This window comes from Panthera uncia, assembly GCF_023721935.1.
Source record: "Panthera uncia isolate 11264 chromosome C1 unlocalized genomic scaffold, Puncia_PCG_1.0 HiC_scaffold_4, whole genome shotgun sequence".
In the NCBI taxonomy this organism is placed as follows: Eukaryota; Metazoa; Chordata; class Mammalia; order Carnivora; family Felidae; genus Panthera; species Panthera uncia.
The window spans coordinates 81,795,323-81,808,351 of record NW_026057585.1 but is presented as its reverse complement, the minus strand read 5'-3'; the positions used below and the strand labels follow the sequence as shown (position 1 = coordinate 81,808,351).

General features: G+C 44.3%; 2 protein-coding genes and 1 non-coding gene across 3 annotated transcripts in view; 2 read left to right on the top strand and 1 right to left on the bottom strand.

Annotated features, from left to right (window-relative positions):
* PUM1 (pumilio RNA binding family member 1) overlaps positions 1-13,029 on the bottom strand; it is a 142,934-nt gene that overhangs the window by 4,368 nt on the left and 125,537 nt on the right. The window lies entirely within an intron of this gene.
* On the top strand, positions 4,867-4,951 carry LOC125913824 (small nucleolar RNA SNORD103/SNORD85). The gene has a single exon (XR_007455116.1). It is a non-coding gene; the product is annotated as a small nucleolar RNA SNORD103/SNORD85 (small nucleolar RNA).
* LOC125912857 (pumilio homolog 1-like) lies at positions 5,504-12,157 on the top strand. The gene is made up of 3 exons (XM_049617639.1): positions 5,504-7,735; positions 9,863-9,988; positions 11,283-12,157. The coding sequence occupies exons 1-3, from the start codon at positions 7,604-7,606 to the stop codon at positions 11,415-11,417; spliced, it is 393 nt and encodes a 130-aa protein (XP_049473596.1). The 5' UTR covers positions 5,504-7,603; the 3' UTR covers positions 11,418-12,157.

Below are 13,029 nucleotides of genomic sequence, written 5' to 3'. Positions count from 1 at the left end.
TTCTTTCTTTCTTTCTTTCTTTCTTTCTTTCTTTCTTTCTTTCTTTCCTTCCTTCCTTCCTCTTTCTTTCCTTCCTTCCTTCCTTCCTTCCTTCCTTCCTTCCTTCCTTCTTCCTTCCTTCCTTTCAATTTTTTAAAAGTTTATTTGACAGAGAGCAGATGCGTGTACACACAGGCCCTGGGGAGGGACAGAGACAGAATCCCAAGTAGGTTCCGTGTAGCACAGAACCCAGCTTAGGGCTCATACTCCCAAACTGTGAGATCATAACGTGAGCCCAAATTCAGTCAGACGCTTAACTGAGCCACCCAGGTGCCCCAATTACCATTTCTTTTTTTTGTATTAAGAATGCCATTCAGATCTAGTCTCTCAGCAACTTAGCATTTTTATAGTGCAGTGTTGTTGACTATAATCAGGAAATTTCCCAGTTTTTAAAAAAAATTTTTTTACATTTATTTATTTTTGAGAGACAGAGCACACGTGGGGGAGGGGCAGAGAGAGAGAAGGAGACACAGAGTCCGAAGCAGGCTTCAGGCTCTGAGCTGTCAGCACAGAGCCTGACGCGGGGCTGGAACTCACAGACCTTGAGATCATGACCTGAGCCGAAGTCTGACGCCTAACCTACTGAGCCACCCAGGCACCCCAAGGGAATTTCCCAGTTTTAATGGCTTTTAGCCTATAGGTGCTTCTCATTCTGCTCCATGCTGGGCTTCTAAAGTTGGGATCAGAAATCTCCAGTGTTCCCATAAGGCAGAGTTTGGGACAACCGTGGCAATGAGAGTGACAAAGTGACAGGGGAGAAATCCTGGAAAGGAAGAGAACCAGGGACGGGGAGGCTCGCATTTAAACTTCCCAAATTCCTGGTTGACTCCTGAATCACATTGGTTTGCATGGGCTGAACCTGAGGCAGCCTAGCTAAGGATGGAAGTGCTGCACTGGGATCCCTGCGGCCTGGGACAAGCTTGCAGTTTGAGCTCAGCCACGTTAACTACACTGAAAAAAGGAACAGATGTCACCTTCTTGGAAGAACATAACAGAACTGTTTCTACGGTGTATCATTCATTATGTCTAGAAAAGAGGAAAATGTGCCGTTGGCCATAATCAAGAAAAAAGAAAAAATAGGAGAATGAAAAACTGCAGCTAGTTCCACACCACCCTGACATTAGAGTTAGCAGAGAATGATTATAAAGCAGCTATTTCAGTTATGGTCAAAGATGTAAAGGAAGATATGGTTGTAATGAATGAAAAGATATGCTAGTAGAGCATTAGAAGCTTTATTATGAAAAGAACAAAATGGAAATTCTAGAATAGGAAAATAAATCATCTGAAATAGAATTCACTGTGTGGCTTTAGTATCAGCAGATTAGAGAGAACAGAAGAAAGAGCTGATATACTTGGAAATAGATCAATAGAAACAAAACAATAAAATAGATGAGTGACTTTCTGACGTTTTTGGCAGTGACCCAGAATAAAAAGTAACATTTTCATTGACTTTGCTTGCACAGGCACATGCATACACATGTAACTGAACAACTGTGTTGTCCGTGATTAATTCTGTTTCATTAAAAAGCAGCAGCAGCTGGTCCCAAATCACTAAGTTGATCTCCCTGCCCACAAATGGGCTGGGAGCTCCAGTTTTAGAAACACTAGAATAAGCTTAAAAGACTGCAGGACCATGGGTCATGCATGAGGGTAGAAGCCTTTGGCCAAGTGGGATCCCATGGTGGTAGCTGATTGACCTGCTTGCTTCCTTGGAAGACAGGTCACTGTTGAGGCTTGAGTCCTGTATCCAGATGAGTGAGTGTCCTGTCCCCAATCCAGTTAGGAAGTTCTGTTCTGACGCGGACTGATTTGTTATGGAACGAGGCCTGGAGTGGACAAAGGTACATACAGTCTAGCCGAGCGGTCCTGACAGGTGATGAATTCTTTGCCTGAACATTTGGAGATCATGACTGGCTTTGTGCTCTCTGAACCAGTTCAGTAATATCTTAACTCCCTTTTCTGCTGAGGAGAAGCCAGTGGTCATTAGGAGATTCACTTCCACGGTGCCACACCTTAAGCTCACACTAGAATAGAACTGTATGTTAGTTGTATGTTTAGTGCTACGGGAGGAAGGTGGGAAGAGAAGGTTTTCTATGGTGTGGTGTCAGAAGGAGAGGCTCTTGTCTTAATTAGACTTGATCGATTAGCTCACCAGACTTGATCTACACTGCATATCTTAAGAAATGTCCAGTGGGTTGGTAGTTCTTGACAGTTTAGCTTGAGAATTTGCTTTTCTAACTAAAAGCATATATATAAGCTCTGTGTTCAAAATGATAGAACACTGGGAGCTCCTTGGAGCAGCACCCTCTTATGGTGTAAAAACTTGTGGAGTAGGGGATTATTCTGGTGATAGTTACTTAACTACTGAGATATCCACAGGTCTGGCCTCTGGAAGGAGTAAGACACAGAGTACCTGCTCTAAGGTGCCTCGTGAAGTCGGTATATATGTCCTTTTTCAGTCCCTGAAGGCAAAAGTAAGACAAATGAAGAATGTTTAACAGAGCCATTCACCCATATGGTAGGTTGCCCTAGAAAGTAATGCTTCCAAATTATTAGAAATTCCCAAGCAGAGGCTAAATGGCCATCTTTCAGGATTGTCACAGAAGAGCTTTCTTTATTTTTTTTAAATATACTTTGTGTGTATGTATGTATTTTTTGAGGGGGGGCACAAGTGAGCGAGGGGCAGAGAGAGGCACAGAGAGAGAGAGAAGCGGGGCTCACCCAGAGCAAGGCTCATGTTCACCCAAAGTGGGGCTTTAAACTCGCGAACCATGAGATAGTGATCTGAGCTGAAGTCAGATGCTTAACAGCTGAGCCACCAAGGTGCCCAGGGGCTTTCTACATTAGCTAGGTCTGGTCATTTAAGTTCCTACTCTCTCTCAGTGTTCTGTGACCCAGAGCAGCCCTTCCCCCAGTCACGGACCCTTTACAAAGCCTTCAACTGCCCACCGGCCCACCAGACGTCCTCTTTGCCAGGTATTGGCTCCAGTAATCCACCTTCAGATGGTGTGTATTCTTTGACATCACCCAACTTCCTCATACCCACAGACCCACAAGATGCAGAGTAGTGTTGATTTTTAGAAACAGACATTAATGAGTGAATCAGTCCCTCCTTGATGAGAAATACCCATTGGCACAGCTGTATGTAATTTAATCACCCTCTCTGGCCCCTCTGGATTTAGTGTAGCCACATTCCTGTTTTCCTTTCCCAAGATGATGTATTTCTGAAGTGTTTACAAATGCCGACAGACCTGTAAGGTTGTTCTTGTACCTAGACTCTTAGGAGGCAGCCTGAGGTCATTGAGTGAGTGCTGTGGTTCCCCCTCGTACACTCCTGACTCAAGTCTGCAAGGCCTCTGTCTCAAGTGCCATGCTCTGTGGTAGGCACTAGAAATACAGGCAGTAAGTAAGCCTTGTCCCTGACCTTAGTACACTCAGAAGAGGAGAGAATTCATTGATTTTGGTTATGTGTTGAAATTGTAATCATTAACAAGTTCAGCTTTTAGCCAGTCATGTGAGCCTTTATGTAAGTCCCCTCACTCACCTGGGCTCATTACCCTCACCCTGTTAGCGGGTTAGGGCTCGTATTCGCCCGACACCTGGTCCCAGCCATGGGTCACATTGGAAGCCACAGATGACTCCAAGGTGGAGGCTCATAGAGTCAGGCAGTTGATGAATTCATCTTCCAAAAATGTCAGGCTCTCTTCTGCTGCTGACGGTGAGGTCAGGGCAGAGGCCGGACAAGCACAGCCTAACAAGGTTTGTTCTAAGGGTTGTCCCCGGATTTGTCTTATTATAGCAATGTCGTGGAGAAGTGCGTCACTCATGCGTCCCGTACGGAGCGTGCTGTGCTTATCGATGAGGTATGCACCATGAATGACGGTCCCCACAGTGCCTTATACACCATGATGAAGGACCAGTATGCCAACTACGTGGTCCAGAAGATGATCGATGTGGCAGAGCCAGCACAGCGGAAGATCGTCATGCATAAGGTAGGCCAGGTTGGACAGGTCACACTCAGAGAAAGCGTGCAAGGCCCGCGCTTCTTCACGTTTCTGAAATGCGGATGAAGGTGGGCATCTTGCTTCTTTTTGTGCAGTTTGTCACTGGGCCGTGTCTCAATATGTTTCTGTTTTCCTTTTATCTAGAGTGGCCATTGTCTCCGTGGTTCATAGTTCACTGGTGTGAAAGAGTCTTAAACTCCATCTTTGTGAGGGTTTTCCCTCCCTGATCCTCAGGCCGTGTGTCTAGTCCTCTGTTCCCACCGCCCCCTCCACCCCCCCACCCCCCCACCCCCAAGCTTCTCAGTCCCACAGATCAACCTGATTGTCTTACTGCCTTTTCTTCTTCTTCCCTTTTGTTCATCCCACCACCTCTTACTGAGCGAGTGCCTGGCCTGGCACACTGACCTGGTGCCCGCTCTGTGCCAGGCGCCAGCGCGGGGAGGACGAAGACTGGTCCCTGCCCACAGAGCGCAGCGTGGGGAAGAGCCGTGGAAAGCTGGGCGGGGGGGCGGGGGGGGGCATGCGAGAGCACGTGCCCGAGGCTTGGCGGGAGGGCAAGTCCAGGCTAAGGAGGAGCGAGGAGAAAAGGGACGGAAATCTGAAATGTTAAGGTGCTGTGTGTGGGGGAGCGACGCCGAAAGCCCCAGAAGCAGCCCGTGCGTGGCTGGAGGAACAGTCGCAGGGCGGGCCCAGCCAGCAGGTGAGCCGCAGCTGTGTTTGTGCTGGGCGGTGCCGCGAGCCCCGGGGTGCGTCTGATGCGAACCCTCAGCCTTTGGGCTCTGAACTCCCTCTGCCCCATCTGAGGGGAAGGTGTTGGCCTCGGTCTGGCAGTGATGAGCCACTTGCCCTCGCTGAGAACAAAGTTCGGTAATGAGAATCTTTGTTAAGGACTCAAGTTCTGAGCCAGGCGAGGCGCCCGCCGCCTCCAGTTCGCAACACGACGCAACACGACGGGGCATCGCGGTGGTGTTGGCGACGGCAGTCGAAGGCTGGGGGCGTCCGGAGTCCTTCAAGTTGGGAGGCTCAGGGAGAGGTGTGTTGAGACGTTGGTGAAGGCAGAGGGGATGTTGGGGACACACGGGCAGGGTTGGGGTTCACTCCGCGCTCTGTCCGGAGACGTGGCAGTGGTAAAGTGGTGTGCATGTCGGGAATTAGAAGCAGGGACTCAGCTACTCTTTTTTTCTTCTAATGATCAGAATCATCATCAGTTTCAGTTTTCCCTGGGATTTTCATGGATGAAAACTTCATGAGTGAATCTTTCTTCTTAAATTTTCTCGTTTCTTTGGAACATGGAAGTTTCTTACTCTTTGACTATAATTCTCACTAGCTCAGAGAAAGGAGGAGTATTATAGTTTCCCAGGAATGTCTCCCATCTTTGCCCTCTCTCAGGATTGTGATAGTTGATATTTATTTATTTATTTATTTATTTATTTATTTATTTATTTATTTAATTTTTTGAGAGAGAGAGAGCATGAGTGGGTTGGGGAGAGGGACAGGGAGAGAGAAAAAGACTCTTAAGCAGATTTCACGCTCAGCACAGAGCCCCAACACGGGGCTCCATCTCACGACCATAAGATCATGAGAGCGGAAATCAAGAGTCAGATGCTCAACCAACTGAGCCACCCAAGTGCCCCTAAATTGTTGATTTTGTCTCCATCTTTTCAGAGTTTACTGTTTGTTTTTTTTTCTGATTGGATGGCTACACTGTAGTTGCTTTTCACTCTCCCCTTGAGTTGTTCTTTCTACTCTATATTTCTGTGTTTTGTTTTTTTTTTTTTTCTGGTCTGGTTTCTTTGTGTACCTTGTTGTGGACCTGGTAGGACTCTTCCTGGTGTGGATAGTTTACTGTTATTTGGATACAAGTTTATTATTTTACATGAAATTAACTCTTCTCCAGTGGAGTTTTTATGGGCTCCAGAAAATATACAAGGAAGCCATCTCCCCTTTATTTTGATTAAAAGTGTTCCTTGTCTTTGTATATAGCTATCATTCTCCATTTACCATTCCCATAATTATATTTCCAGAATAAATTTGTTTTCCCTGACATTTGATTAATTGCTTTAGGAAACTTTCCTCAGTCTATTGCCTTTGGCTGGTTTGGTCCCTGGCATTGTAATCTTGGATCCCCGCCCCCCCCCGCCCCAGTATAAATGGGATAACTCTTAGCTGCTTTGACATATTGAGCAACTCAGAGATTTGAGACCTTGTATTCACAAACATCACCGTTTTGACTGGTTTGTAGTTCCCACTATAAATACATGTTCAGCACAGGGGAGCGAGTAGACAGAGATTGGATCGAGCAAGGAGATTGGGCAGCACATACTAGGGCCCAGCCATGGTGCGGGTACTCAGCATCAAGAAAGGGATCCATTGAAAATCTCAACACCTTTTTCTTGTCGCTTCCACTCATTCCCTACACATGTGCACGCATGCTTGCAACTCCCACGCTTACAACTCCGGTGTCTGGTCTTCTCCTGTACTTCCGGAGTTTCTCATACACACACACACACACACACACACACACACACACACACACACACGTCACGCACTCACGTAACTCAATGTCTGGTCTTCTGTATTCTCTGAGAGTGCTCTCCCTGCTGTCCTTCAGTCCTTGGCCCTGTGGAAAGATCATGTTGGGAGTGACAGACCTGTAACCAGAATTCTGGTGCTTAATCCCTCTCAGAGGCCCCTCCTTCTTAGGTGTGGGCAGTATCATATGTAATTGACACAGGTAATTACTGACCCACATTGTTTTACCACACAGGCGCCAGATTGCTTGGGTTTGAATCTTGGCAGTGTAGGTCTGTGATTTTAACAAGTCAAATCATTTGTGCTCTGGTTTCCTCATCTGTAATGGTGTCCAGTACCCAGGATTATTAGGAGGATTCACTGGGTCAAAGAGTGTTAAGCACTTAAGAGATATGTCTAGCATACTGTAAGCTGTAGATTGATTCTTCTTCTTCTTCTTAATTTTTTTAATGTTTATTTGTTTTTGAGGGAGAGCGGGGAAAGGGACAGAGAGCGAGGGAGACACAGAATCCAAAGCAGGCTCTAGGCTCTGAGCTGTCAGCACAGAGCCTGACGCAGGATTTGAACCCAGGAACCACGAGGTCATGACCTGAGCTGAAGTCCTATGCTTAACGGACCGAGCCACCCAGGGCCCCTGCTCTTCTCATTATTAATAATATGTACCTTACAGGGTTGTCATGTTAAGAATGTGATAAATTATACGTGAAGTTCTCGACGACAGTGTAGTTTGTACACGTTCTTTTCTAGAGATGTCTACGTTTTTATAAAGTCTCTGAGGCCTTTTGCGAGTTAGAGAACTTTTTTGAAGACAGGCTCCTATTACAGGAAGTTTGCTAACATGCAAAAACTGTGGCCTTCACTTGGTGCCGGTGTGCTGTCACAGTGCCACAGCTGTGCTGTCCCGCTGCTTCGTCACAGACTCTCTGCCTGGTGCTTTGTGTTTCGCAGGGAGACTGTCGATTGTCCAGGAGTTTGCTTGCTGTGATTCTGGTGGTGCTTTCTTTCCTTGTCTCCTCTAATAGAACGAGATGGTTCGGGAGCTAGACGGCCACGTCCTGAAGTGTGTGAAAGACCAGAATGGTAATCACGTGGTTCAGAAATGCATTGAATGCGTGCAGCCCCAGTCTTTGCAGTTCATCATCGATGCGTTTAAGGGGCAGGTAAGTGACTTACGAAAGAAACGAAGGAACCAAATTGATGGGTGTTTGCATTGTGAGCAGAGAACAGGGTAGCATTTGTGGGGTGTCCCTAAGTGGCCACCCCACCAGAGATAGCTTCTAGTTTCTCCTATTTACCTGTGTGTCGTAAGAGCCCCTGTGATCTTAGCACCAGCTTCCAGGCAGATGGTTTTTTGTTTTCCTTTTTTTATACTGTGATTTTTCCAGAATTGCCCCTTGATTGGCTGTTGCCATTCATTTCTTTTTCCTGAAGCATCATCCTCACACTCTCCTAAGCTACGCGGAACAAAGAGAGTAAAACGCATCTCCTTCTTGGGTCTGTGAAATTGGTTTTTTGTTTTTGTCTTTAAAGAGAAAAAGATGGTAAATACCAAGTAGATTTTCAGGTGCAGTCATGGGTACTGCTGAGCCTAGATTGAAGTGGGATTTTAGAGTTGTTAGGTTTTGCGGTTTGCTCAATTATAGCAGCGGTAAGGAGATTGCAGGCTTTAACTCAGGGGGGGTGGTTTGGATTTTCTGAGTTAATGAAAAAAGATCTGTTTAACATTTTACATTTATTGAAATTGACAGCAAAGAAAGTAAAAGTAGATTAAGCTACCAAATGGGAGAGAATATTTTCAAGATGAAACTGTCAAAGAATTAATAACCGGAATATATAAAGAACTCCTGTAATCAAAAGAGTACAGTACAAATTAGTGTGAAAACGGGCCAAAGGCATTAACAGACAAAAGAAACACAAATTGCCAGTCCATCTATGAAAACATAATTCTGTTAGGAAAATGCAAAATAAGGACACAGAGGATAGGCATTGTTTGCCCATCAGTCGCGGTGTCCTGGCAGGAATGTGGGATCTGATCACCGGTGGTGGGAATAGATATTAGCACAGCCATTAGGAAAATACTTTTGTATCACCTTCAAGGTTCAACATTTGTATTTCCTATGCTGGCATTCCTAGGCTAGGTGTGTAGCTGGGGGAATGTCTACATGTGGATACTACGAGACATATTTAGACATGTTGAAAGCAGCATTATTCTCCTAGAAAAGACTAAAGAATCTAGATGTCTATCAATCAGCAGAGGGTTGGACAGAAATTAAAATAACAAACTCAAATACTTGCCCAGCAGAAGTTTCACAGTATAATAAGTAAATACCTGAAACATAATGTTGAGTGAAATAAGTTCATTTGTTACAGACTGTGAGTTTTTAACCTTTTTTTATAGAATCAAGCAGAACTGTGCTTTATACTGTTGAGGTACACAGTTGTGCATATACAGCTACGTCTAAAAACCCCACATAAAAAGCCCTTAGTGCATTGACACTTGGTCAACATCTAGGAAGTGTGAGCTGTTTCTGTGCTTATTATTCCTGTGATTATTCCTGGTAACAGAGCTGGGGGCAGAGAGGGGGTGCGGGTTTCTCCAGGTCATTCACACTATTCACACTAGGAAGGACAGAATCGAGACTGAGTGATCTGGAGCCGAAGCCCAGGTGCCTGTCTTCTTCCAGACGCAACAAAAGAGGAAGCTTTTCTTGCTCATTGCTGGAAAAACACCCTAATTAAATGTAGAATATTGCAGCGTTGGTTAGATGAAAGCATTTATGATCCTAGCCCTTTCTTTTTCTGTTTTTAACCCTGTCTTTTGACACTATGGACTCTTAATTAAGTGTTTTTTATGACCTCGACTAATTCTCTGTTCCTTTCTAGGCTTCTTAGAGAAGTCCTTTTCAGCTCTGAATTTATGTACATTTGTGAATCCCTAGAATAGGTAAATGGGTTTACACACACGCACACGCGCGCGCACACACACACACGCACACACATACACCCTACTATTTGTAGAGAGAACTCAAATGTGTCCCATGTATAATTGGGGCTTTTGAGTCAAGACTAGGACGTAGTACCCCGGCTCTGTCAGTCACTATCTGTATGGCTGCAAGCACATTATGTAAACTTCTAGAAGCTCAGTTATCTCATTTGTAAGGTAAGAATAATTCTCACTCTCTGTCAGAGTCTTTGCAAAGATTAACAGAATAATGTGTATGTGAACAACACTGAAGCGTTGAAAGTGGCAGCTGTCTTTTTTGGCTTTCTTTGCTCGTCTGCCCTAGGTATTTGCTTTGTCCACGCATCCTTACGGCTGCCGAGTGATTCAGAGGATCCTGGAGCACTGTCTCCCTGACCAGACTCTCCCCATTTTAGAGGAGCTTCACCAGCACACGGAGCAGCTTGTACAGGTAGTGGAGTTGCCGGTAGAGTAACTGCAAACACCTGTGGGCTCGTGCAGGCCCACAGCCCGTGCGTTTTCTCAGCACAAGTATCCGTTCCGGAAGAGTTCGCGTTCACGTGTTCAAAATGCCCATTGAAGCTTTGGGGCAGGTTTTCACGTATGCCATCCTGGTTTGTGTTTTGTGACTATGGGTGATGAAGAGAGCCCGGCCTCGGAGCGAAGGGCGCTGCCTGCCGGCCGCCTGTCGTGGACCGGCTCGCGGTGCCACCTTAGGTCGTTTCATCTCTGTGGGTCTGAACCTCATCATTTCAAATGAACTGAGTGGATTAGGGGACTTCTTTTTTGCTTTGGTACTTTCTTTTGCTTCTGCCACTAAACATTTCTCCCACATCGCAGTAACCAGTAGAACACTTTCTACAAGTCGGATTATTGTGCTGAAGCAGCATTTTTGTTGGTGTTTGTGGCTTGTTTTGGTGTGAGGTATTAAATACTCACTGTAGAAAAAAATGGTAGGGGCGCCTGTGGTTAAGCATCTCTTGATCTTAGCTCAGTTCTTGATCCGAAGGTTGAGAGTTCAAGCCCGTGTCCATGCTGGGCATGAAGCCCACTTAAAAAACGAAAAGAGGAAAAATTGGAAGTGCAGGAAGTAGCAGTAAAACTGAAGAAAGCATCCGTAATCCTGCCACACAGAAGCAAACACATTTGGTCTGGGCACTTTTCTTTCGAAGTATTATTTGTACACTTAAATTTTTGCATCTCGCAAATCTTTTTGCCACTGAAATTCCTTACTTACACACATTTATTCTCTTAAAAGTATCTTTACCTGTAGATGAGTGAGTACATCCATTGTATGCTTGTGATGTTGTTTAATTAGGTATTGTCTGTTTTGTTGGACATAAGCATTGTTTCCCATTTTTCTTACGAGATAAATTTCTGTTTGAGAGAAAAATAGCTCTTTATTCCTACCTACACAGCCTCCCTCCCTCTCCCCCCACCCCTTCCTTTTTTAAACAAGAAGAGGCCTGCTTTTTGGCGTCTAGTACTTTTGAAGAACCAAACTAGGATCCTTGGGCATAAATATAGAGGACTATTCCATTGTCTGGTAATACGTTCCTGTTTTGTAATGATAGAGAACAATTGTCACTCCCTATCCATTTTAAAAATTCTTCAGTGTTCGTTGGTATTCAGGCAGCCGTCATGGTGCTACAGGAAGGTAGGTAGGTGTTGATTAGATGTAAGGATTTAGGTAACCCACAGAACTAATTTTTACATCAATTTTATTTCTGTTGTTTCTCAAACAGGATCAGTATGGAAACTATGTAATCCAGCACGTATTGGAGCACGGTCGTCCTGAGGATAAAAGTAAAATTGTAGCAGAAATCCGAGGCAATGTGCTTGTATTGAGTCAGCACAAATTCGCAAGGTACGAGCTTTGAATTCATACAGACTCTGTTTTCCAGAAGGAATTATTACATTGTATTTCAAAGCGAGGGAGAAAGAATGAATTTTCATTCTCTTCTTTCAAAAATGTTTTTCTCAAGGTATATACAGCTTAAAACGTCAAATGGTTCTACTATCATAGAGTATAAAACAAAGCAGGTCCCTTAGTGGCTCTTCCCGCCCCCAGTCACCCACTTTGAAATATGGGGATTGTGTTTCTGAAGAGCTTAAATCTTGTACTTTGGTGAACTGAGCATTTTGTTAGCTTACTTGTTCTTGTTCTTCACTCAGTTTCCTCTCTGGTGCCAGAATTCAGACGTAGTGTGTCATGTTGACATATAGGCATTAGTACTCTTAGAGTCTCTTTTCCAGTCTTCATGTTGTGGCAGATCAAGAATAAAACGCACTAGTTATTCCCAGGTTGTGAAAGATGTTTTAGGTGACTTACAATCGGCAGTGGTTGGAGAAGAAATTGATGGCCCTTCCAAGGGATTAGTGATGTGGTCTTCTGAGTGGAATGGGTGTACAGATATAGTCATTTGTAGTTTGGGAATATTTTTCTCTGACTCTTAGGATAAATTCCAAAGCAGTTGTGATTCTACAACCTTGTTTTTAAATTGTTCATCTCTAAGTTTTTAAATTTTATGAGATGGCAGCATGGAAAATAGAGAAAAGGAATAAACGCACTCCTAGGTCCAGTGTCTTAGCAGCCTAACCATATCAGGGTCTCTCAGACCTTGTATTGCCTTTTTATTTATTTTATTTTATTTTATTTTATTTTATTTTATTTTATTTTATTTTATTTTATTTTTTATTTTTTGGACATTTGCCAGGACCAGGGAAGCAGGGGCAGAATCTCTTAGAACGCTTCCTTGGGTCACTGTCTCCTCTTGTTTTTCAGTGCATTTAATATCTCACTCTTAAGTATAAATATTAATGCTACAATAGACTTGTGGTCTGGTAATGACTGAAAAGCTACTTTGGGCCCAATCCTTCCACAGATAACAGACAACTGTAAATTGTGAACAAAATGCCAAAAATTTTGCTGAAGGCATTAGGCGTTACAGTGTGGCCAAGAGCAGGTGGTTACCAGAAGGGGTTGGGGAAGGGGAGGCTTATTGATACTGGGAAGGAGGTAATTGCACTGGGGAAATTCCCACCTGCCCCTTTAGATTTTTCTTTTTTTCTTTTTTTCTTTTGAGGGAGGGAGGGGGAGAGAGAGAGAGAGCATGTGCAAGAGAGAGAGAATTCCAAGCAGGCTCCACACTGTCAGTGTGGAGCCAGATGTGGGGGGAAAACCCATGAATCATGAGATCGGACCATGAGATCGTAGCCCGAGCTAAAATCAAGAGCCCCAGCTAAAATCAAGAGTCGGATGCTTAACCAAGGGAACCACCCAGGCACTCCAGAGTTTTCTTTTTGTATCGAGTTGTATCGAGATATAATTGACAACACTGTGTAAGTTTGAGGTATGCAGCATGTCGGTTTGATGTATTTCTGTATTACAGTATGATTACCACAGCAGCATCAGCTAACACCTTTATCATGTCATACATACAATTTTCTTTCTTTCTTTCTTTCTTTCTTTCTTTCTTTCTTTCTTTCTTT

What these genes read in the sequence shown, in the direction of transcription:
- LOC125912857 (XM_049617639.1), top strand. Translation starts at nt 7,604, where the DNA reads ATGGTTCGGGAGCTAGACGGCCACGTCCTGAAGTGTGTGAAAGACCAG. An exon ending in TCGATGCGTTTAAGGGGCAG is followed by an intron (nt 7,736 to 9,862) that starts GTAAGTGACTTA and finishes CGTCTGCCCTAG; the next exon opens with GTATTTGCTTTGTCCACGCA. An exon ending in ACACGGAGCAGCTTGTACAG is followed by an intron (nt 9,989 to 11,282) that starts GTAGTGGAGTTG and finishes TTTCTCAAACAG; the next exon opens with GATCAGTATGGAAACTATGT.